Source organism: Electrona antarctica (genome assembly GCF_951216825.1).
Source record: "Electrona antarctica genome assembly, chromosome: 14".
Lineage (NCBI taxonomy): Eukaryota > Metazoa > Chordata > Actinopteri > Myctophiformes > Myctophidae > Electrona > Electrona antarctica.
The window spans coordinates 43724878-43750291 of record NC_136795.1 but is presented as its reverse complement, the minus strand read 5'-3'; the positions used below and the strand labels follow the sequence as shown (position 1 = coordinate 43750291).

At 42.8% G+C, this 25414-nt stretch overlaps 5 protein-coding genes across 5 annotated transcripts; 1 reads left to right on the top strand and 4 right to left on the bottom strand.

Annotated features, from left to right (window-relative positions):
* Nucleotides 1-139: 139 nt before the first annotated feature.
* Nucleotides 140-2122, top strand: LOC306937216 (thimet oligopeptidase-like; the record flags this gene model as incomplete). Its single annotated transcript, XM_079520882.1, has 1 exon — nt 140-2122. The coding sequence occupies one exon, from the start codon at nt 140-142 to the stop codon at nt 2120-2122; it is 1983 nt and encodes a 660-aa protein (XP_079377008.1).
* Nucleotides 2123-13417: 11295 nt separating this feature from the next.
* Nucleotides 13418-13795, bottom strand: LOC306937215 (histone H3.2-like; the record flags this gene model as incomplete). Its single annotated transcript, XM_079520881.1, has 1 exon — nt 13418-13795. One exon carries the CDS (start codon nt 13793-13795, stop codon nt 13418-13420), a length of 378 nt encoding a protein of 125 aa, XP_079377007.1.
* Nucleotides 13796-14715: 920 nt separating this feature from the next.
* On the bottom strand, nt 14716-15090 carry LOC306936546 (histone H2B-like; the record flags this gene model as incomplete). The annotated part of the gene is made up of 1 exon (XM_079520101.1): nt 14716-15090. One exon carries the CDS (start codon nt 15088-15090, stop codon nt 14716-14718), a length of 375 nt encoding a protein of 124 aa, XP_079376227.1.
* A 4406-nt stretch (nt 15091-19496) lies between these two features.
* On the bottom strand, nt 19497-19871 carry LOC306937607 (histone H2B-like; the record flags this gene model as incomplete). Its single annotated transcript, XM_079521461.1, has 1 exon — nt 19497-19871. One exon carries the CDS (start codon nt 19869-19871, stop codon nt 19497-19499), a length of 375 nt encoding a protein of 124 aa, XP_079377587.1.
* A 4406-nt stretch (nt 19872-24277) lies between these two features.
* Nucleotides 24278-24652, bottom strand: LOC306936694 (histone H2B-like; the record flags this gene model as incomplete). Its single annotated transcript, XM_079520300.1, has 1 exon — nt 24278-24652. One exon carries the CDS (start codon nt 24650-24652, stop codon nt 24278-24280), a length of 375 nt encoding a protein of 124 aa, XP_079376426.1.
* Nucleotides 24653-25414: the final 762 nt, after the last annotated feature.

The window sequence follows — 25414 nt, the reverse complement described above, 5'->3', positions numbered from 1 at the left end:
CATATGAGTGATGTCACAGAGGCACACATAAAGCCAGTTGTGCAATGAGATCCTTTCACTTTACAGTCTACTCCAGACCAAAAGTGTGACATCCAAACAGACACAGAACTCAAACTATGTTTGTATGATTTCCACAAACATGGGAGGTACAGGAGAGGTGTATTTCAGCAGCCCTACTTGGGCTTACACCGACAACCTCCTGCGCTGGGATCTGAGCCCTGAACAGATCCAGCAGACGACTGACGAGTTCATTACCAAGTCCAATAAGGTGTTTGATGCCGTGGGTTCCCTGGACCTGGACAGTGTCACCGTCAACAACACCCTGAAGGCCCTGGCTGACCTTGAAGCTGAGCACATGGTCCAGTGGACCATGTTGACCTACCTCTTTCTTGTGTCTCCCAGTAAGGAGGTGAGGCGCGCCACGTGCCGTGCACGTATGAAGCTGCCTCACCCTATGTTTGTCGAGGTTGTGAGAACGAGAAATGACGTCTACCGGAGGATTTTAGCTCTGGGATTGAAGGTGGATGAAGTCAATGCTGCTGTGGAGGATAAGAGATACATGGAGAGACTGCTGGCTGGGAACAGTATCCTAGAGACAGAAGATTCCTCATATGTGCAGCTCCAGCACCAGGTCAAGTGCCTTAGTTTGACCTTCAGCAGGGATGAACTGGGAGGTGTTCCTGAGGACGACCTGAGCTACCTGGAAGCAGATGGAGACAAGCTAAAGATCAAACATGACAAATATAAGTATTTTATGGAGAAATGCTTTGTCCCTGAAACACGCAAGAAACTTGGGAAAGCAGACAACCAAAATAGCATGGAGTTGTTGAAGGAATGTTCTAGGGAATTCAAACCCCACATTGACTTTGTCCTGAATAAAAACATGGTAAAGTCTGCCAATAAGCTCTCCATCTTCCTGGAGGAGCTGGCCCACAAGCTCAAACCACTTGGAGACAAAGAGAGAACAAACCTCCTCAAACTAAAGGAGGATGAGTGTCAGCAGAGATCTCTGCCATACGATGGGAAGCTGTATGAATGGGACATGCCATACTACAAGGCACAGGTGATGAAGCAGTATGGAGTGGATCACAACCAGTTGAAGGAGTATTTTCCCTTGGAGGTTGTGACCCAGGGTCTGCTGGACATCTGCCAGGACCTGCTGGGTCTGTCATTCAGCCTGGTGCACGGCGCCCCCGTGTGGCATCCGGATGTCACTCTGTACCGTGTTACCGACCTCTCCTCTGGGCAGACAATCGGACAGTTCTACCTTGACCTGTTCACCAGAGAGGGAATGTACAAGGTCGCTGGGCATTTTGTTGGGCTGCAGCCAGGCTGTCTGTGGTCTGATGGGAGCAGACAGATGGCTATTGGTGCTATAGTGACCAATTTCAGCAAACCCACGGCCGACTCCCCCTTGCTCCTAATGCACAACGATGTCGTGACATACTTCCATGAGTTTGGTCACATGGTGCACTACCTCTGTGCTCAGGTTGACTACGCTGCATTCAATGGACGCGAGGTGGAAACAGATTTTGTTGAGGCTCCGTCACAGATGTTGGAGAACTGGGTTTGGGAGAAGGAACCACTCCAGAGAATATCTAAACACTACAAGACAGGAGCTCCGATTCCTGATGACCTGCTGGACAAACTCATCAAGTCTCGTCTCGCAAACACCGGTATTATCTACCTGGAGAAGATAGTCCAATATAAATTGTACCAGGCTCTTCACGCTCAGACTGTTTTGGACCCGGCTAATGAATGCAGGAGGCTCAGCAAGGACATTCTGGGTTTCCCTGCTTTTCAAAGCCCTATCATATTATCTATCTGTTACCAACTTGTAGCCAGCCACAGTGATGGGTTCTATCGCTACCTGTGGAGTGAGGTGTTGTCTATGGACATGTTCTACAGTCGTTTCAAAGAGGAAGGAATCATGAACCCTAAGGTGGGTTTGGACTACAGGAACTGCATCCTGAAGCCTGGTGCTTCTAAGGATGCCAAAGAGATGCTGAAGAACTTCTTGGGTCGTGAACCCAATCAGGAAGCGTTCCTCCTGAGCAAAGGAATAACACTTTCAACATGTTCAGGTAGGAAGCTCCGTCCCAGATGCTGGAGAAAGGACTAAAATTTATCAACAATAGTGGACTAATGGTTTCAACATCAAAAGAAAAAAAAGAAACGAAGAAAGAAACGAAAGACAAAGAACATTGAAAGAAATGTAAAGAATCAAAGTAAGAATTATAGGGTCAGGATTGTTGGAACATGCTCTCAGCGACCCACAACTACACCAACCTCTCACCGACAAGCATTGTGTTTGTGATGTCAGATCAGACAAGCTCCATATATGGAGATCTAGAGTTGATCAGTTCCCGTTGGGGGATGATCAGGTGTGATCAATTGGCTAATAAAGGGCAAGGTTGTGCATCATTCGGATGTTATAACATCATTATGATGTCAGAACAGGCTAGCTCCATATATGGAGATCTAGGGGTGTTCTGGATTTAGGGCAGAGGCTTTAGTGCTGGTTCTGGACAACTGGCGATCCGACAGACTGGACACCAGGCACTGCACTCCTTGTGGTGGTGTGGAACGGTTTCCGAGTTCCGTGGATTACGTACGTACGTATGTACGTACGTACGTACGTACGTACGGACACTTGGGATAAGTGGGAGGGTGGGGGGTTGTTTTGTCTTGTTTCGTTTCGTTTTGTAACCATCCAAACCAATTCAATAACTACTCTGTTCATGACTTCATGTAGTAGAAAAAACGTCCTGTTTCCTGTTTGCTTTCTGTAATTGTATGTACAAAAAAAGAAAAATAAGTATAACATATGTACTGCATTTTTCCCTGTCTATACCCCTCTTCTATGCTGAAAAAAAATGCCATTGACAATGAAGGGAAAATGTACATCATGCCACAGACGAAAAACAGTCTAAGGCCCGGGCCACCCGTACATGGATCTTTTGCTAAACGCACATTATTTTGTGCGTTTGGGCCTTTCAGCCACACGCAAACGGCGTTTTCGGACACTCAAACGGAGGTTTTTGGAAACGGAAAATATCCGGATCAGTGGAGCTGTGTAGTCATGCGAAATGGAGCTTTTGAGAAACGATGATGTCACCGCTTATTAGCGCATATCATTTTTACTATAATTAGGTGAGAAATACAGCTTGTGCCTGCATGGAAACGACATGGATATCAATCCAATTGTTCATGTTTATAACTGTTAACAACTTTAAAACTTATCATATGTTGCATCAACTGCAGTGAGCAAAGGCTCTGCTCTGCTGCATCCAATAATACATATATCAGCCTACTAGTCCAGTGCGGACTGGTGATTTAATTTGTATTGGTGCCGAGTGCAAAGCTTGAACAATAGGTTAATTGCGGACCGCTACAGATAAACTGTGGATATTAACATACCAATAAGGACCCAGGCCAAATGCCATTGCGCAGTAGCCTACACCAACAAGTCTATGCGTGGTGTGTGCATAGCCGCATGTGAAACTATATCGTGCTGTATTTTGCTCTCCATTTCATGGTCATGGTCATGCGAGGAGAGAGAGAGAGAGAGGGTACAAAGAGAGAGAGAGAGAGGTGTGAATGGAATCGCATCAAATAGTGTGGTTGGTGAGAAGAAAGTATACAGTGGGTCGCCATGCGCATATGGCACATCTCTCTCCTGTTTTGGTAATAAAGGGCGCACCCTTGACTGCATTCCGTTGTCACTGCGCCTAGCCTGGCTAATAAGCCAGACTAATATCACACAACACTGTCGCGGTATATCAGTCTGGGCTGGCTCCACTTGGATTTCATTTCCCGGGGAACATTTTCTCTTTGACGCAATTGGTCAGAGCTACTGTCAGTCAAAAGTCTCAAGCATTGAACGTCACTGTACCAAAGCCCGCCTATATTGCATACCGTGTCCCGATTGGTCCGACCTGTTCTCTGCTGTAGGAAAGAGGCGTGCTACTGAGCCTCGCCAGACCGTAATCCGCTGGTAGGCAACTTTTTTTTGCCAACGGCTGATTCGGTCTGGTTTATTAACCAGGCTACACTGCGCCTGCATGACCAATGTGCGCGTGTGAACTTTTATTAGCCTGCATTATAACGTGACAGTTAGTATACACCTGGAAAATATAGCCACTCTACAAACTCACAACTGGTTGTGGACGCGACACTTCTATAGGTCAGACTCTGCTATTATTTTCTGTGCAGGACTTGCCAAGTCGCCAGAGCAATGGTAAAGTGTCTATCATTTTTGAGTGGTGTAAACCACTCCTACAACTGGCTTTGTTAGTCTGTGCAGAAAAAATGAGCATGGTTGCTATGTTCACCCTGTTCACCCGGGTGTGATTTCATTATTGAGTGGTGTAAACCACTCCTACAACTGGCTTTGTTAGTCTGTGCAGAAAAAATGAGCATGCAGGTTGCTATGTTCACCCTGTTCACCCGGGTGTGATTTCATTACGTCAGACATGATTTCATTACGTCAGCTATGTAAGACCTTACACCACTCAGTTCACACGGGTGTGATTTTTTAATGATATGGAGAGAAAAGTCGAGAGTCGGGATTTGGAGATTTACGCACATTGTGACATGCTGGCAGACAATGAAAGAAACATGTTCCACTTCCACTCACAATTTAGGTGGCTTTTTAAAAAATATATATGATTGGCACCTCATAAGTGTAAATATAAAATCAAATATATGGGCAGGGATTATTTCTAAAACGGAGGACGGAAATATCCGTTTTGCAAAAGATCCAGAGTAGTGTGGCCTGGGCCTAAGTCCACACTATTGATCCATAACGTATAAATGATAGATAAGGGTTCAGGACAACGAGGCCTTTTCGTGGAGGGGTCAGAATGAAATTTGGACTGTCTGTGGTACTATTATGTAGACGAGCAAATCGGCTAACCAATCACACAAATTAAGTTCAATGAAAGGAGAAATTAGGTCATATGGGCCTCATGACGTAGGTTTTGTCCACATACGTCTCAATATTCACCATTTACAATGAAAGGAGAAATTAGGTCAAATGTCTGCCAACTATGACGTGAATTTGTGGCAACACATTAAATGCCATGAAGGGAAAATGTGCATCATATGTAGACGAGCAAATCAGCTAACCAATCACATAAATTCAGTTCTTCATGAGATGATGTATAATGATGAGAGCGCCCCTCACTTACAATTTAGGCATATAGCAGACGCTCTTAATCCAGAGCGATTTACATTAAGCAATAACAAAAGCATGGCAATACATCACATACATAAAAAGTAGTTTCCATGAAACATGTCTAAGCTATAAGAACGTAACTATACTATACTATACTATAAAGATCTACTATAAAGTGCTATGACTACATACAATGCAATTCTAGTGCTGTCTACATCACATGATATACGTCTGTATAAAATGCCATCCAAGTCTACAAAAAGGGGTTAGGGTAAGTACTACGGGCCATGATGGAGTCTGAAAAGGTGGGTTTTCAGACTACGGAGTGAGGCTGCAGTTCAGATCTCCGGCGAAGTCGCCCCCAAAAGTCCGGACAAGTCGCCCCGTAAAACCGTTGTATTTTCGAGGTAACAGCAGAGAGAGAGAGAGATTTTTACATGTACTTTTAAACAGAGAGAGAGATTTTTACCTGTTCTTTGAGATTTGTCCTGTACTTTTAAACAGAGAGAGAGATTTTTACAAGAACACATGAAACATTAACATATGAGGCTAAATGCATATCACACACACACACGCACACAGACCTCTGTATCGTTCCAATTTCAGTTGCCCTCTGGTGGCGGGCGGGGTGGTGTTACAGCGTGACACACAGACAGACAGACAGTTTTGGCAAGCTTCTATAGTTAGTGCTCACTTCGTTCGCAATCACTTTGTTCGTAATGACATTGACTTAACAATAGGCTGCCACTGCCAGTGAATACTAATGAAAAAGCAGTCACCCTTCATTCTCACACACACACACACACACACACACACACACACACACACACACACACACACACACACACACACACACACACACACACACACACACACACACACACACACACACACACCCCTGAGCCACAGTTTGATAACAAGATTAGTAGGAAAGTCTGTGAAAGATTTCACGTAAATTGAAAAATCCACCTGTTGGTGGCGCTATAACAGGCCAATGTGAAAATGATGGGATTATTCCTCAGCCTAGTAGGAAAGTCTGTGAAAGATTTCACGTAAATTGCACGCTGCGTTCATGATTTGAGTCATTTTCAAAAAAACACCTGTTGGTGGTGCTGTAACAGGCCAATGTGAAAAGGGTGAGATATATTCCTCAGCCTAGTAGGAAAGTCTGTGAAATATTTCACGTAAATTGCAGTGGTCCTTGAGGGGGTTCCATGATGGTCCCCAGCTAAATAACAACTCTAACAAGTACTGTACTTTTAGACCGTCCATGCATCATTTGACCAACAACAACAAACTGGTTCTAAATGTTCTAATATGAGAAATAAGGTAAAATAAACATGGAGTGCAGGTTCTAAATGTTCGAATATAAATAAATAAACATGGGGCGAGATATCCACGCTTTTGGGGCGAGCTATCCACGACTTTGGGGCGACCAGTCTTCACTTTTCGAAATTCCGGGGCGACCGTTCTTCACTTTTCGCGGGGGCAAGTTGGAAAAGAGGCATCGTGAATCGTGAAGATTCTTGTAAACCATGTTTTTTCCGTTCTATGGACCCTAGAGGACACAAACAAAACGGTTTACATTTTTTATTTCCGCCCTAACAATATTTTATCACGGTAGCAATATTTTGTGTCCGTCTGTATTTCTGTCGACATAATTTCTCCAAATCTGCCAGGCCAATTTACACCAAATTTGGTCCAGGACCCATACAATTTTCGCCAATATCGGCCTATAGGTGGCTCTATAGCAACCAATTCAAAAGTAAATTCATGACTACAATATCTACAAGCTCAGCTTGTAGATATTTTAGAAGAAATATATGTTTGAGGGGCGCTAGCCCCTCGCTCTGAGGGTTTGTGTAAACACAACCACTGATGACGAAGGTGAGGACGCAAATTGTGATTTGCCGGAATGAGATGTATGATAAGAGCGACCCTCACTTCACACAGGTGTGATTTTTATTTCTCACATGTTTGTTTAAATGTTCTGCAGTGTGGAATAAGTGTTATCGTATCATATCTATTCTGCCTATGACTACACGTCACATATTACCAATTACCAGTGTACAACAGTTGTGAGCACTTTGCCTCTGCATGGAATTGTGGACAAAATCCTATCCGTCAACAAAATATTCTGTCTTGAGTCTGAGAGGCTAAATCACATCAAATGGTGAATAAAGAGTTGGTTATCAAATTTGTTTCTGTGTATGTTTTTTTGTGGCTTTCACCTTTATTTTATATTTTTTATGGAGGGACAGACAGTAGGCGGACAGGAAATGGGGAGAGAGATGTGGGGGATGAGTAATAGCCATCGGGATCTGGAGTCAAACCCCCGGCACACTGCCAGACTGGATTACCAGCCAAGATGCCTGGACCGCTGAGCACAAATTGCAGTCCTAATAAACAAATAAACGGCAGCACAGTTGTGTCAGTGAAGTTGTATGTAATTAAAGGTCTAGGCCTACAAGAAAAAAAGCAGTGGGTAAACACAGGTGTGTTTATAGGTGTTTGACTTTAACTTGACGTAAGAATTTGAGTACAGAGGTCATCTCCATGATGGCTTGTGTTGGACTTGCAAATTAGTGGACAATCACATTTTACCACACTCTTCTATAAATGGACTAATATAGACAATTACAGGTCTAAGTAAGTAGCCTTGCCGAGCCATGAGGCCCATATAGCCTATCTCCTTTTTCTGTAGCGTGAGGCAGCTTGATGTACAAGTACACCCCCTGGACATGACGCTAGTATGTCGCAGGGACTTACCCCCAATCCAACCCTTGATGCCGAGTGTCAAGCAGGCAGGCATTGGGTGCCATTTTTAGAGTCTTTGGTAGGACCCAGCCGGGGATTGAACCCCAACCTCCCAGTCTCAGGGCGGACACTCTAACCACAAGGCCACTGAGTTGGTTCATTACAGGCCACTGAGCTGGTTCATTACAGGTTTACACAAATGGTTCCATCTGTACACAAGAGAGGTGGGTGCTGGGTTAAAGAGACGGATGGAGCTTGCACACCTGTGCAGGCTCCATCCATTTGTACACTCTCAGAGTTATGGTGGTCCTTGAAAATAAATGGGTTTGAGAAACCAGTGGGACTCCTAATGTGCCATGATGTATAGTACACTGAATGGACCGGTCCATCATCACGCAGAAATGTGACGACAACCAAACAGAAGCACATGGCTACTTGTCATCACACACACACACACACACACACACACACACACACACACACACACACACACACACACACACACACACACACACACACACACACACACACACACACACACACACACACACACACACACACACACACACACACACACACACACACACACACACACACGGTTGTGTGGTCTCGACGGGTGTGTTTATTTGCTCCAACACCGTGAAAAGGATATAGAATAAATACAGTTACAATCAGAATAATTTCATAGTTTCACTAATAAAATCTGTGCATTAAACTTGTCACTTCAGTAGTAGTCCTACAATCAACAATAAAAATGGTTAATGTATGGTCAATTATAAATACAGTGATACAAAACTCAAGTCATTTCAATTATAAGACAAGTAACAAAGGAAAATGCACAATAACAAAAAGTACCACTACCAAACAATCATGAATGATACTCCAAATGGAAACCAGACAAATAAATAATCACGTATACCTCACTCCGCATATCGAGGGTGCTAAAGGGCTGCAAAACCAACTAGAACCTCAGGGCACATCAACAGTCAACGATGGTCACATTCACACATAGTGTGACGGACAGGCACTGTAGACAATATAGACAACAGTCAAACATTTCATACCGTGTGGTCTGATGCAAACACACACTGGTGCTCTCTGCCCCTCTTGCTCACTCTGGAGTCTGGCTGTGTGAAATGAGTCTATGCCAAATTCCAATACCGCAACTTTCACACTCGCTCACTCCCCTCGCGTCCTCCACTCGCTCCTCGGCTCCGCCCCCAGCGAGGAGGAGTGGAGGAGGAGAGGATTCAATGCGAGGACAGAGTGATGGAGTGGATTTGCCTCTAGAATCGGAATGTACTCCGCTGTCATTTCAAAGCGACGGCACATTCCGCGATCACTTATGACGTGAATCAATTCAATTCAAAGGGCTTTATTCATAGATATATATCTATGGCTTTATTGGCATGGGAAAACATACGTTTACATTGCCAAAGCAAAAGTGGTGGAACAATACAGTGTCACACAGCTGGATCACTGGAACTCTGAACCCAGAGCCGTACAGTCTACAGAATAGACAATTCATTTTTGTGCATGTAACCGAGGCCAATGTGTATGTATTGGTAACATGTGCAACAAGGCTATTTATTCCTGAAATAGTGAATAAGCGCCAGGATGCGCACACTTTTATATTATATGATTGTGAATGTGAAGGGAATTCCTGACCTGCCCGCAGCCCGCGTTCCTTTTTGCTCGTATAAATAACCCCCCCCCCCCTCCTCGGACAGTCCCTCCTCCGACGGTTTTTGCAAATAACGGACACTATAACAGGAATTATTATAGGTAGTCTCTCTGACTTACATATTCAGTTCAGTCCACATATAAATAAATACATATTTGTCACCGTCATAAGGCGTCATTCATAGCAGTCTGTGCATTCAGGCATGCACAGAGAGAAATTAACTATAGCTTTTGAGGTGCGCACAATATAGCCTACTTTTATTATGCTTATATCACACAACGCAATAAAGCCAGTGGCTTGTTGTGGTCCTTTCACTTTCACATAGGCTATAGGCTACTGTATCATTCTGAAGCTCTGCTCTATTAATTCAGCGAAAATGTGTCTCTTCAACAAACAGCAAAGCTTTTTAGTTTAATGTGTGTGCGTGCATGTGTGTGTTGGGTCAGCGACAGCGTCTCATCAGCCGCAGCGGCCGGGGCGGGTGCATAGTATCGGGTTTCAAGCAGTGTTTTCTGTACCACATGTGGAGGAGGCGGACTTATGTCACTGGAGAAGGAAAAAAACATGTACACGTGATGCGGAAATCCGCAGCGAGGAGACAACATACCCCACCGAGCCTGCACCTGATGTACACTCGCTCTATGCGGTCTCGGAGAGCCCACTCGGCTCCTCCACTCGACTCCACTCTCCTCCTCGATGGGGCACTTTAACAATCGGAACGTTAACCATTTCCGGGTCAAGCTGGAATGACCCCGAGTGATCGAGTGGGAGTGAGCGAGTGGCCGAGATTTGGGGTATTGGAATTTGGCTAAGATATAAAGTGCAGCGGACAAGGGGCACCCTTGTTTCACACCCCTCTTAATTTCAAAGGTCTCTGTTAGAACACCATTTACATTAACTTGAACTGTGGACTGGACATACAACAATTTGATCAGATTAATAAAATCATGATGGAAGCCGTATACCTTTAAGACCTCCCACAAATACTCTCTGGAAATGAAATCAAAAGCTTTTTTCTGGTCTAAGCTTATAATAAAAAAACCCTCATTTGTATACCCACTTGTTATATCCCTTAAAATACCCAAGTTATCCCACATCAACCTTCCCTTAATAGCACATGTCTGTTCTTTTTCAACAAGTTCTTCTAGATCTGTATTTAATCGATTAACTATTATTTTTTCAAGTATTTTATAATCTACATTCATTAGCGTAACATGTCTCCAATTATCTAAATTATAAGATGACCCTTTTTTATATATAAGCGATATAACCCCATGGTAGAACGATGAATGCATTTTGCCTTCCTTGATCCCATCATTATATACAGAGGTTAGCAGTTCTACTAATTCATTTGTGCAGGAGAGATATATCTCATTAGGCAGACCATCAGGGCCTGGGGATTTACCCTTACTCAACTGGACAATTGCGTCCCTCACCTCATGATTGGTGATTTCCCCACCCATAGAGTTACGGCCAACCTCCCTCAAATCAACTGAATCAAGGAAAGCATGCAATTTATATTCATCAATTGTAGTTTTCTGGTACATTTTTTCACAAAGCTTTCTAACCGTTTCTCTTTTCATCTTCTCCCATATCACCATTTTCATTTAAAATTGCGCTGACATGTTTACTTTGTAGTTTCTTTTTATACATATTTATTAGACAAAGTGCATTGCTGGACGCATTTGTGTCATCCATGCCTGCCTGAAGGCGGAGACCCTGGGAGACATCATTTAATTTGGTCAATTCAGATTCCATTTCAGTTAATTTGTCATTTTCCTCATCAGTTTTATTAGCTTTTGTTTTTAGATTTATATAATCCGCCATTAATCTACTGTAGCTTCCATTTAGCTCTTGATTTAATATTTTACATTTATATTTAAAGTAATATCTTAGCCTATCTTTAATAATTTCCCATAAATCAACATATGATTTAGTTAAAACATTTAAGCTCTTGGCAATTACTACTTCCTTCTTTAGTTCTGTAAGCACATCATTATTCTTGCCAAACCTCAAGAGCACTACTACTGCTAGGTGATCTGAATTGACCAAAACACGTGTCTTATAGTATATAGGGGTAATATTATCATTTACATATATGCGGTCTATCCTCGTCTTGACATTTTTGTCAAAGCGAGTATATCCGACCTCGGTTGGATGCAACATCCTAAAAACATCACTCACACCACAACATTCGCTCATTGTTTTAAGTGCGATACCTTCTCTATTGCGAGCACGGGCATTCAAGGGTTGAGCAGAAATCCTATCATTATCATCAGTATATGCATTAAAATCTCCACATAGTATAGTAAAATAACCAACCGTTAACAACTCATATAATTTCTTAAACATTCGTACTTTCGTTGCTGCATCCGGAGGAGTATACACATTTATAATTCTCATTTTTAAGTTTTGGTAAAAACAGTCTACTAATAAAATTCTCCCTGGAATAATTTCTCTTGTTTTAATAACTTCAGCTTTGCTCTTAAAAAATATACCTATGCCATCAGCCTTATCGGTACCAATAGAGATAATTGAAGTGCCTTTTTCCCATTTTAACATTACATCTTCAATATCCTCCTGAGCAGTTAGTCTCAGTTCTTGTGCGCATATAATATCGTAAACAGTATTGTGTAAAATGTTCATCTTCGTCTCCCTATTTTCCATCGCCTTGATACCTCTCACGTTACAAGTGATGATAGATAATGAAGACATGATTATATAAAGTTAGTGGCATTCATCTTCTTTTATACTTTTTGTCCACTTCATTCACCAGAGGCGACGTGAGTCGCTTCTGATTAACACTCACATGCATTGCTCCCGTTGTCTCCTCCGGGCCTGCCTCCTCCCCCGGTACCTCGTCTCCCGGGATCACCAGCAGTGCAGGCTCCGGCTGCCCGGTGCGGCTCTGCCCACTGTCAGCCGACAGTGGGGTGCTGGCGTTAGCCGGTGGCGGCGGTCTGGTGCGCCTCAGTAGGCCGACGATGCGGTTCTGCTGCTCCTCTGCTCGCTCTTTCCTCTCTGCTCATGCCCTGTTGCTGTAGGACTGAGGGCACTGGAAAAACGAGTGCCCCTTCTCTCCACACAGACTGCACTCGGCGTCATTTGAGCACTCTTTGGCTTTATGGCCCAAAGTCCCACACCTCCAGCACTTCACCTCCGTACACTCTCGGACCTGGTGCTCCGTGCTGTTGCACACAAAACACCGCGTCTGCTGCCCAGGATAATATATCCGCCCGTTGTATGGGCCCAGGGAAATAGAGCTTGGCAGTGTCATACGTTGGTTGTTTGCATCGAGCTTGAGCTCAACTTTGTACTTCCGTACTCCATACCAGATCCCAAACTGGTCGACTGGCTTGTATGGCTGCTCTCTGATATAACCGTATCTTTTTAGGTACAGCTCCACGTCATGGTCTGAGACCACGTCATGGTCTGAGACCACGACATTCACTGTTCCTATATTGACCGAGGATTCAATAGACCAGTCCATCCATTTATCCTGCAGTTTGTCAAAGTCATATTGCTCCAGGAAGCGACGGAGTGTCGACTCCTGATAGAAACATAGTTCGAACTCACGTCGGTTTGGCAAGGCAATAAATGAATAAATGTCCTTTGCACAGACTAGGTTCGACTTAAACAAAAGCTCTTTGCCGACATAGTCCCTTGTCGGGAGCTCGGCCTCACCCGCGTACTTTAGCCTTGCCCAGTTATTGGAGAACTGGGAGGCAAAAGAAGGTGCCATACTAGGGCATGTTTCCTCCCTTGCCTCTTCCAGACATCGTTGCTTTAGCAGTAGTTCAAGAAGTGATGGGCATGATGGTCACCCTCTTGGCATGAATGGCGCACAGGTTGGTGTCTTCAAACAGACCGACCAGATAAGCCTCTGCAGACTCCTGGAGAGCCATGACGGCAGAGCTTTGGAAGCGCAGGTCGGTCTTGAAGTCCTGGGCGATCTCCCTCACCAGGCGCTGGAAGGGCAGCTTGCGGATCAGCAGCTCGGTGGATTTCTGGTAACGACGGATCTCCCTCAGAGCCACTGTACCGGGACGGTAACGGTGAGGCTTCTTCACTCCACCGGTTGCCGGCGCGCTCTTACGCGCTGCCTTGGTGGCGAGCTGCTTCCTGGGCGCTTTGCCACCGGTGGACTTACGAGCGGTCTGCTTGGTTCTTGCCATTGTATCGTGTTCTCTTCTGAAGAAGTTGAGAGTAGAATGCTTACTAGTGCACTGAAAACTGCTGCTTTTATTAGCGCCTCAGAGACGCCGTCGTCCTCTGATTGGTCAGTGGTCAGGGTACCGCCTTGTTTGGGGAGGTATCATGCATCACTGGCACCGATTGGAGGGAAACTCTTACAAATGCCATAGCCTACTGCAGGGGTTGCTGGGCAAATAAATACTATGGAATACTAGTTTCCATTGCAAACTGATGCATTGCTGTAGGCATATTTCGTATGACATGGAAAAGTTAAAAGTACTGAAATAAGCCTACACTGCTGTTTAATTGAATCCCGTTTATTTTCCCACTCGTGCGCTCTATTGTAAACATTGCTAGGGCCTATATGCTTTAAAGTCACGTTTGTATTCAGTTTTTGAATTGACCCTGTGTGCCATATGCTGTCGCTATCAAACCTACATATGCCCATATTCCTAATGGTACTATAATGCCGTCCCCGTGTCTTTATTAAGCTATATCATGAGATGATAGAATACAGGTGCACCTACAAATAATCATGTATTCACAACTTGGAACAAAATACACATTTTTGTAATGTTTATAAATTGTTTGGATCATAATACAATTAATTTACAGTCTTAGTGGAGCTAGACTAGTGTAATAGAAAGCTTCTCTAACGTACGTAGATCATACATACTGTATATACGTAGTTGCATATTGAAATTATTAACTGAATGTATTGCCCAATATGAAAGTTTCATGTCATCGGTGACCACATAAATGTTCGATAACCGAACTGGACAAAGTGGTTTAGATCTCAAGCGCTGTAATAGTTGGACATTATGTTAGGAGGATAAACGCTTTGTTTGAGAAGATGGGTGGTCCTTAAAAGGACCGTTGTGTTTAGAGCAGACAGAACAGTTTACTTGGAGCTGGTGTACTTGGTCACAGCCTTGGTGCCTTCAGACACGGCGTGCTTGGCCAGCTCACCGGGGAGCAGCAGGCGGACGGCGGTCTGAATCTCCCTGGATGAGATGGTGGAACGCTTGTTGTAGTGAGCCAGTTTGGAGGCTTCACCGGCGATGCGCTCAAAGATGTCGTTGACGAAGGAGTTCATGATGCCCATGGCCTTGGAAGAGACACCGGTATCAGGGTGGACCTGCTTCAGGACCTTGTATATGTAGATTGCGTAGCTCTCCTTCCTGGACTTTCTGCGCTTCTTGCCGCCCTTTGCTGCGGTCTTTGCGACGGCTTTCTTGGAGCCCTTCTTGGGCGCTGGTTTCGCTACTTCAGGCATAGTTTTCTCTGTGTATTGAAGAAAATAACTAAGAAGTGATCTGTTCGTGGCGTTGCACCAATATTTATAGCAAGCCTATGCAAATGACATATGCGACTCCCAGCAGTGATTGGCTTATGCTGGCACTGCTCATGTGACCCAAAGTGGGAGGTGTCTCACACTGTCTTTGTTTCTGTATAATGTTCTCCCGCCTGCCTGATATATTGTCTTTGATTGATTGATTGAAATATGTCACTCATTCTTGAGATGAGGGACAAAAGTGGAAAAAACATGTCCCACACATAAGAGCCTTATTTATGTTAAAAATAAATAAATTCATAAAAATAAAAGCACTTGCAAAGTTAAATATAATACAGTTGTGTATTAATATGCCATTAATTTCATTATATATTTTTTCATATGCCATCTAAATTAGTTAAAAGCAGGCACTGTACCCAAAAAGGCCTGTATTTAGCCTGTCCCCAGCAAGTTGTCACAATTTCAAACTGCCAAAAAAGTGTCTAATACTGTCACAATCACATAAATATACATACTAAATGAAAGTAGATTGTCAACAACATAGCAAACAATATACACAGTTAATTTTAATTTATATTTTAAATTAAATATCTCATATCAAATGTGTGTCCCACGTCTCCGTCAACTCCGTCAGGTTTTTTGAAAGTCTTAAATTAATCAGAAAATATTGTCGACAGATTTAGCCTGAAGACTCCTTTTCCAAGTCCTGTTTATATTTGTTGCAACAGTGGAGCACCTGGTCTGACAAGCATTCAATTGTTTGATATTTGAAACAAACAATGTTGATATCAATGTGGTCACAGCTTTTACATGTCAACTCCGTCAGGACATTATTATGATCTTTGTTAAGAATTCCAAAATAATGTTTAGTATTTTAGTTTAGGGTTAGGTTTAGCTAACAACTGAAGAAAAACTAAATGGATAAATTGTACTACAGAGGGTTAAGATGAAAACAAATGCCATTTTGTCAACTCCGTCAGACGTCAACTCCATCAGGTTTTGTGTCTGACGGAGTTGACATGTATCTGACGGAGTTGACAAAAGTGTTCCCAAAACAATAAAATGTTAGTTTTTGAATAATGGGAAGTATTCTAATTTGGCAGACAGTTAGAGCATGCCTTAAGGAACATTTTTGGCTATAGGGCCATCACAGATTTGTCTCGTGGTGACCATGGCAGCCATCTTCCAAAATGGCCGCCACCTGATGTTATTTTACAATAACTCAAGTTCTACACCACCTAGGATCTTGATTCTGGTGACTAATATTACATTTTCAAGGATGAGGGATACAGTGGTACAATTTAGATTTTCCCTATGACCATGGCAGCCATTTTTCAAAATGGCCGCCACCTGCTGTTATTTTACAATAACTCAAGTTTTAGACCACCTAGGATCTTGATTCTGGTGACTAATCATACATTTTAAAAGATGAGGAATACAGTGGTACTATTTAGATTGGTCCTGTGACCATGCCAGCCATTGTTTTTTCAAAATGGCCACCAACCTGCTGTTATTTTACCAATAATTCAAGTTATAGACCACCTAGGATCTTGATTCTGGTGACTAATCAATGTAATCATACATTTTAAAAGATGAGGAATACAGTGGTACTATTTAGATTTGTCCTGTGACCATGGAAGCCATTGTTTTTCAAAATGGCCACCAACCTGCTGTTATTTTACCAATAACTCAAGTTTTAGACCACCAAGGATCTTGGATCTGGCGACTAATCATTACATTTTCAAGGATGAACTTTCTCTGGGAGGGGTCAGGGCTTATTTCAGGTGCAGGTTGAGTTGCTACTGACAGGACATTACAGTAGGTGGGCTTTATGGCCTTTGACTTGTCCCTTTCAGGCACAGACGCACAGTTTGACTTCACTGGCCACTGCAGGGAACTGTGGGGGAGAAACTTTGGTCTCTTGACACCCCGATTAGGTTCAGGGTTTTTTTGGTAGAGACTTGCCTTTCATGACATCGTTGCTGCAGCAGTTGATCTCCTTACTGCGAGCGGTGGCACACTCTGGGTCTCTTGGGCGTTGCATCTTGGTGGCCTCCTGCCAGTGTTTCTCCGTCCTCATGAGCTCTGTGTTCTGGGGCTCTTACATTGTCTTGGCTGGAGATTGCTTTCCTGCAGGGTCCAGCCCAGTCTTGTGCAGATGGCTGCTGGCCCACCTGGAGGCCCCAACCTCAATTGTTCGGTTGGTGTGATTAGGTGGGGTGGTCTTCCCCAATCAGGATGAGGGGTTTGACGCTTTCAAACCGTTGTAGCGGCAGTCTGGCCAAGTGTCTGTATTTAGTTGTGAGGCTAGATACAGGATACGATTGCTCACCCAGCCCCAGGTGACTTGAGGTGAAGGCTCCTTTGATTTGGTAACATTGCTTTGGTTGACATGCTGGGGACACAGAGAACGACACTGATGCCTTCAGTGTCTGCACATCCTGCCTGATAGTTCTGAAGGCAGATCTTCAGGTTTTCCGTTGAGGCAGAGTCTTTCGCTCACTGTTCACCTCAAGCAGGACTTCAAGGTGTTTGCCTTTGCACAGGCTATATGGCTAGGACTCGTGCTTCAACCACTCCGAGAACTCCAACAGGGTGTTGGTTGCTCCTGAGCCGCAGAGAATTGTGCGGCGGAATTCAACTCTTATCTCTGGTGGCAGCTTGTTGAGGAGTCGTGCAACTTGTGAGCCACATCTAAGTGCTGTGTCTCCCTCTGGGCCTAGGGTTGTTAGCATGCCTACCAGCGACTGTACTTGAAGCGCAAACTTCTCAAAGGCCACCCCATCGCCTCGACAGATGTTGGCTGCCTCCAAGACACTTGCTATTTTCCGTAACACTAATTCGTGGGGCTGTCCAAACTTGTTGTTTAGGTGTCACCCGGGTCTCTGTTGGTGAAGTCGGGTCTATAGGTGGTCTAGAACATTATTAGAACGTTATTTAGTATGGGGATATTAATAAAATCTGGTAATAAATTCCTTACCAAGAATTTTCTTCACCAATGTGTTTGGAAGGGTGTCTACTAACATATCCCACATTGCTTTATATTCAACCACCCTAGGGGAACTTTTGACAGCTGCTGAAAGTTGGGGTACCATCAACAACCAATATAAGGCAAAATGTTCATTATGCTTATAGCATGTGACATGTCAAACTAGGGGGTTTTCATGATTCTGAATGCATTCCAAGCATTAGCTATGCACGAAAAACACTCATTGGGCTGAAAACGGCCATAGCCGTCATCACAAATGTGATTAGGTCAGCACATTTGGGCACATTTGGGCAAGTGGATATGGCCGAATTTAGCCCAAGGAGTTTGACCCCTAGTTTGGCCATAGACCCCCTAGTTTGGCCATAGCCACTTGCCCAAATGTGCCCAAATGTGCTTACCTCATCACATCTGTGATGATGGCTATGGCCGTTTTTAGCCCAAGGAGTGTTTTTCGTGCAAAACTAATTCTTGGAATGGATTCAGAATCATGAAAACCCCCTCGTTTGACATGCCACATGCTACTTAAAGCATAATGAAAATTAGAACATTTAGCCTTATATTGGTTGTTGATGGTACCCAACTTTCAGCAGCTGTCAAAAATTCCCCTAGGGTGGTTCAATAGAAACCAATGTGGGATATGTTAGTAGACACCTTTACAAACAAGAAAATTCTTGGTAAGAAATGTATTCCCAGATTTGACATTCTGATAATATTCCCTGACTAATTGGTAAAATAATAGCAGGTCCACCTAAATCAGTTCAACTTGTCAACTCCGTCAGATGTCCGTCAACTCCGTCAGACGTTGGTCACATGATGTTTTTGTTAATTTCCAAAGAAATAGATGATTCAATGTCAAATATTTTGTGCTTATGTATTGAAACACCAACTGAAATACTACTTAATGATGCTTTTTTTTTTTTTTAACATGGTTTTTATGTTATAATATTGAAAGTAAAGGTTGAAAATGAAGGATTTGAGAAATGGGATATTTCATAATAGTGTGATATTGGAATAAAACAATATTAAATTAATTGTATTACTTAACTTGACTACTAAAAGCCATTATAAGATAACTGAGGACTTTATAGTATTGTTGAAATTATCAAATTAAAATAAAAGGGATTTTAGTGTGTCTGACGGAGTTGACATAAATCAGTTATAAAGTGCATAAATGTCCCATTTTAGAAATAAATGTTATGCGAAAAACCTGTTCCTTCTCAAGATTGGTAGTTGAGACCTGTGTCTACAAATACATCCATTTCATTTTAATGGTTCTTAAAATAAAAAAGAATCTGATTTCGCTGTAATAGTTGGTCATTATGTTAGGAGGATAAACGCTTTGTTTGAGAAGATGGGTGGTCCTTAAAAGGACCGTTGTGTTTAGAGCAGACAGAACAGTTTACTTGGAGCTGGTGTACTTGGTCACAGCCTTGGTGCCTTCAGACACGGCGTGCTTGGCCAGCTCACCGGGGAGCAGCAGGCGGACGGCGGTCTGAATCTCCCTGGATGAGATGGTGGAACGCTTGTTGTAGTGAGCCAGTTTGGAGGCTTCACCGGCGATGCGCTCAAAGATGTCGTTGACGAAGGAGTTCATGATGCCCATGGCCTTGGAAGAGACACCGGTATCAGGGTGGACCTGCTTCAGGACCTTGTATATGTAGATTGCGTAGCTCTCCTTCCTGGACTTTCTGCGCTTCTTGCCGCCCTTTGCTGCGGTCTTTGCGACGGCTTTCTTGGAGCCCTTCTTGGGCGCTGGTTTCGCTACTTCAGGCATAGTTTTCTCTGTGTATTGAAGAAAATAACTAAGAAGTGATCTGTTCGTGGCGTTGCACCAATATTTATAGCAAGCCTATGCAAATGACATATGCGACTCCCAGCAGTGATTGGCTTATGCTGGCACTGCTCATGTGACCCAAAGTGGGAGGTGTCTCACACTGTCTTTGTTTCTGTATAATGTTCTCCCGCCTGCCTGATATATTGTCTTTGATTGATTGATTGAAATATGTCACTCATTCTTGAGATGAGGGACAAAAGTGGAAAAAACATGTCCCACACATAAGAGCCTTATTTATGTTAAAAATAAATAAATTCATAAAAATAAAAGCACTTGCAAAGTTAAATATAATACAGTTGTGTATTAATATGCCATTAATTTCATTATATATTTTTTCATATGCCATCTAAATTAGTTAAAAGCAGGCACTGTACCCAAAAAGGCCTGTATTTAGCCTGTCCCCAGCAAGTTGTCACAATTTCAAACTGCCAAAAAAGTGTCTAATACTGTCACAATCACATAAATATACATACTAAATGAAAGTAGATTGTCAACAACATAGCAAACAATATACACAGTTAATTTTAATTTATATTTTAAATTAAATATCTCATATCAAATGTGTGTCCCACGTCTCCGTCAACTCCGTCAGGTTTTTTGAAAGTCTTAAATTAATCAGAAAATATTGTCGACAGATTTAGCCTGAAGACTCCTTTTCCAAGTCCTGTTTATATTTGTTGCAACAGTGGAGCACCTGGTCTGACAAGCATTCAATTGTTTGATATTTGAAACAAACAATGTTGATATCAATGTGGTCACAGCTTTTACATGTCAACTCCGTCAGGACATTATTATGATCTTTGTTAAGAATTCCAAAATAATGTTTAGTATTTTAGTTTAGGGTTAGGTTTAGCTAACAACTGAAGAAAAACTAAATGGATAAATTGTACTACAGAGGGTTAAGATGAAAACAAATGCCATTTTGTCAACTCCGTCAGACGTCAACTCCATCAGGTTTTGTGTCTGACGGAGTTGACATGTATCTGACGGAGTTGACAAAAGTGTTCCCAAAACAATAAAATGTTAGTTTTTGAATAATGGGAAGTATTCTAATTTGGCAGACAGTTAGAGCATGCCTTAAGGAACATTTTTGGCTATAGGGCCATCACAGATTTGTCTCGTGGTGACCATGGCAGCCATCTTCCAAAATGGCCGCCACCTGATGTTATTTTACAATAACTCAAGTTCTACACCACCTAGGATCTTGATTCTGGTGACTAATATTACATTTTCAAGGATGAGGGATACAGTGGTACAATTTAGATTTTCCCTATGACCATGGCAGCCATTTTTCAAAATGGCCGCCACCTGCTGTTATTTTACAATAACTCAAGTTTTAGACCACCTAGGATCTTGATTCTGGTGACTAATCATACATTTTAAAAGATGAGGAATACAGTGGTACTATTTAGATTGGTCCTGTGACCATGCCAGCCATTGTTTTTTCAAAATGGCCACCAACCTGCTGTTATTTTACCAATAATTCAAGTTATAGACCACCTAGGATCTTGATTCTGGTGACTAATCAATGTAATCATACATTTTAAAAGATGAGGAATACAGTGGTACTATTTAGATTTGTCCTGTGACCATGGAAGCCATTGTTTTTCAAAATGGCCACCAACCTGCTGTTATTTTACCAATAACTCAAGTTTTAGACCACCAAGGATCTTGGATCTGGCGACTAATCATTACATTTTCAAGGATGAACTTTCTCTGGGAGGGGTCAGGGCTTATTTCAGGTGCAGGTTGAGTTGCTACTGACAGGACATTACAGTAGGTGGGCTTTATGGCCTTTGACTTGTCCCTTTCAGGCACAGACGCACAGTTTGACTTCACTGGCCACTGCAGGGAACTGTGGGGGAGAAACTTTGGTCTCTTGACACCCCGATTAGGTTCAGGGTTTTTTTGGTAGAGACTTGCCTTTCATGACATCGTTGCTGCAGCAGTTGATCTCCTTACTGCGAGCGGTGGCACACTCTGGGTCTCTTGGGCGTTGCATCTTGGTGGCCTCCTGCCAGTGTTTCTCCGTCCTCATGAGCTCTGTGTTCTGGGGCTCTTACATTGTCTTGGCTGGAGATTGCTTTCCTGCAGGGTCCAGCCCAGTCTTGTGCAGATGGCTGCTGGCCCACCTGGAGGCCCCAACCTCAATTGTTCGGTTGGTGTGATTAGGTGGGGTGGTCTTCCCCAATCAGGATGAGGGGTTTGACGCTTTCAAACCGTTGTAGCGGCAGTCTGGCCAAGTGTCTGTATTTAGTTGTGAGGCTAGATACAGGATACGATTGCTCACCCAGCCCCAGGTGACTTGAGGTGAAGGCTCCTTTGATTTGGTAACATTGCTTTGGTTGACATGCTGGGGACACAGAGAACGACACTGATGCCTTCAGTGTCTGCACATCCTGCCTGATAGTTCTGAAGGCAGATCTTCAGGTTTTCCGTTGAGGCAGAGTCTTTCGCTCACTGTTCACCTCAAGCAGGACTTCAAGGTGTTTGCCTTTGCACAGGCTATATGGCTAGGACTCGTGCTTCAACCACTCCGAGAACTCCAACAGGGTGTTGGTTGCTCCTGAGCCGCAGAGAATTGTGCGGCGGAATTCAACTCTTATCTCTGGTGGCAGCTTGTTGAGGAGTCGTGCAACTTGTGAGCCACATCTAAGTGCTGTGTCTCCCTCTGGGCCTAGGGTTGTTAGCATGCCTACCAGCGACTGTACTTGAAGCGCAAACTTCTCAAAGGCCACCCCATCGCCTCGACAGATGTTGGCTGCCTCCAAGACACTTGCTATTTTCCGTAACACTAATTCGTGGGGCTGTCCAAACTTGTTGTTTAGGTGTCACCCGGGTCTCTGTTGGTGAAGTCGGGTCTATAGGTGGTCTAGAACATTATTAGAACGTTATTTAGTATGGGGATATTAATAAAATCTGGTAATAAATTCCTTACCAAGAATTTTCTTCACCAATGTGTTTGGAAGGGTGTCTACTAACATATCCCACATTGCTTTATATTCAACCACCCTAGGGGAACTTTTGACAGCTGCTGAAAGTTGGGGTACCATCAACAACCAATATAAGGCAAAATGTTCATTATGCTTATAGCATGTGACATGTCAAACTAGGGGGTTTTCATGATTCTGAATGCATTCCAAGCATTAGCTATGCACGAAAAACACTCATTGGGCTGAAAACGGCCATAGCCGTCATCACAAATGTGATTAGGTCAGCACATTTGGGCACATTTGGGCAAGTGGATATGGCCGAATTTAGCCCAAGGAGTTTGACCCCTAGTTTGGCCATAGACCCCCTAGTTTGGCCATAGCCACTTGCCCAAATGTGCCCAAATGTGCTTACCTCATCACATCTGTGATGATGGCTATGGCCGTTTTTAGCCCAAGGAGTGTTTTTCGTGCAAAACTAATTCTTGGAATGGATTCAGAATCATGAAAACCCCCTCGTTTGACATGCCACATGCTACTTAAAGCATAATGAAAATTAGAACATTTAGCCTTATATTGGTTGTTGATGGTACCCAACTTTCAGCAGCTGTCAAAAATTCCCCTAGGGTGGTTCAATAGAAACCAATGTGGGATATGTTAGTAGACACCTTTACAAACAAGAAAATTCTTGGTAAGAAATGTATTCCCAGATTTTACATTCTGATAATATTCCCTGACTAATTGGTAAAATAATAGCAGGTCCACCTAAATCAGTTCAACTTGTCAACTCCGTCAGATGTCCGTCAACTCCGTCAGACGTTGGTCACATGATGTTTTTGTTAATTTCCAAAGAAATAGATGATTCAATGTCAAATATTTTGTGCTTATGTATTGAAACACCAACTGAAATACTACTTAATGATGCTTTTTTTTTTTTTTAACATGGTTTTTATGTTATAATATTGAAAGTAAAGGTTGAAAATGAAGGATTTGAGAAATGGGATATTTCATAATAGTGTGATATTGGAATAAAACAATATTAAATTAATTGTATTACTTAACTTGACTACTAAAAGCCATTATAAGATAACTGAGGACTTTATAGTATTGTTGAAATTATCAAATTAAAATAAAAGGGATTTTAGTGTGTCTGACGGAGTTGACATAAATCAGTTATAAAGTGCATAAATGTCCCATTTTAGAAATAAATGTTATGCGAAAAACCTGTTCCTTCTCAAGATTGGTAGTTGAGACCTGTGTCTACAAATACATCCATTTCATTTTAATGGTTCTTAAAATAAAAAAGAATCTGATTTCGCTGTAATAGTTGGTCATTATGTTAGGAGGATAAACGCTTTGTTTGAGAAGATGGGTGGTCCTTAAAAGGACCGTTGTGTTTAGAGCAGACAGAACAGTTTACTTGGAGCTGGTGTACTTGGTCACAGCCTTGGTGCCTTCAGACACGGCGTGCTTGGCCAGCTCACCGGGGAGCAGCAGGCGGACGGCGGTCTGAATCTCCCTGGATGAGATGGTGGAACGCTTGTTGTAGTGAGCCAGTTTGGAGGCTTCACCGGCGATGCGCTCAAAGATGTCGTTGACGAAGGAGTTCATGATGCCCATGGCCTTGGAAGAGACACCGGTATCAGGGTGGACCTGCTTCAGGACCTTGTATATGTAGATTGCGTAGCTCTCCTTCCTGGACTTTCTGCGCTTCTTGCCGCCCTTTGCTGCGGTCTTTGCGACGGCTTTCTTGGAGCCCTTCTTGGGCGCTGGTTTCGCTACTTCAGGCATAGTTTTCTCTGTGTATTGAAGAAAATAACTAAGAAGTGATCTGTTCGTGGCGTTGCACCAATATTTATAGCAAGCCTATGCAAATGACATATGCGACTCCCAGCAGTGATTGGCTTATGCTGGCACTGCTCATGTGACCCAAAGTGGGAGGTGTCTCACACTGTCTTTGTTTCTGTATAATGTTCTCCCGCCTGCCTGATATATTGTCTTTGATTGATTGATTGAAATATGTCACTCATTCTTGAGATGAGGGACAAAAGTGGAAAAAACATGTCCCACACATAAGAGCCTTATTTATGTTAAAAATAAATAAATTCATAAAAATAAAAGCACTTGCAAAGTTAAATATAATACAGTTGTGTATTAATATGCCATTAATTTCATTATATATTTTTTCATATGCCATCTAAATTAGTTAAAAGCAGGCACTGTACCCAAAAAGGCCTGTATTTAGCCTGTCCCCAGCAAGTTGTCACAATTTCAAACTGCCAAAAAAGTGTCTAATACTGTCACAATCACATAAATATACATACTAAATGAAAGTAGATTGTCAACAACATAGCAAACAATATACACAGTTAATTTTAATTTATATTTTAAATTAAATATCTCATATCAAATGTGTGTCCCACGTCTCCGTCAACTCCGTCAGGTTTTTTGAAAGTCTTAAATTAATCAGAAAATATTGTCGACAGATTTAGCCTGAAGACTCCTTTTCCAAGTCCTGTTTATATTTGTTGCAACAGTGGAGCACCTGGTCTG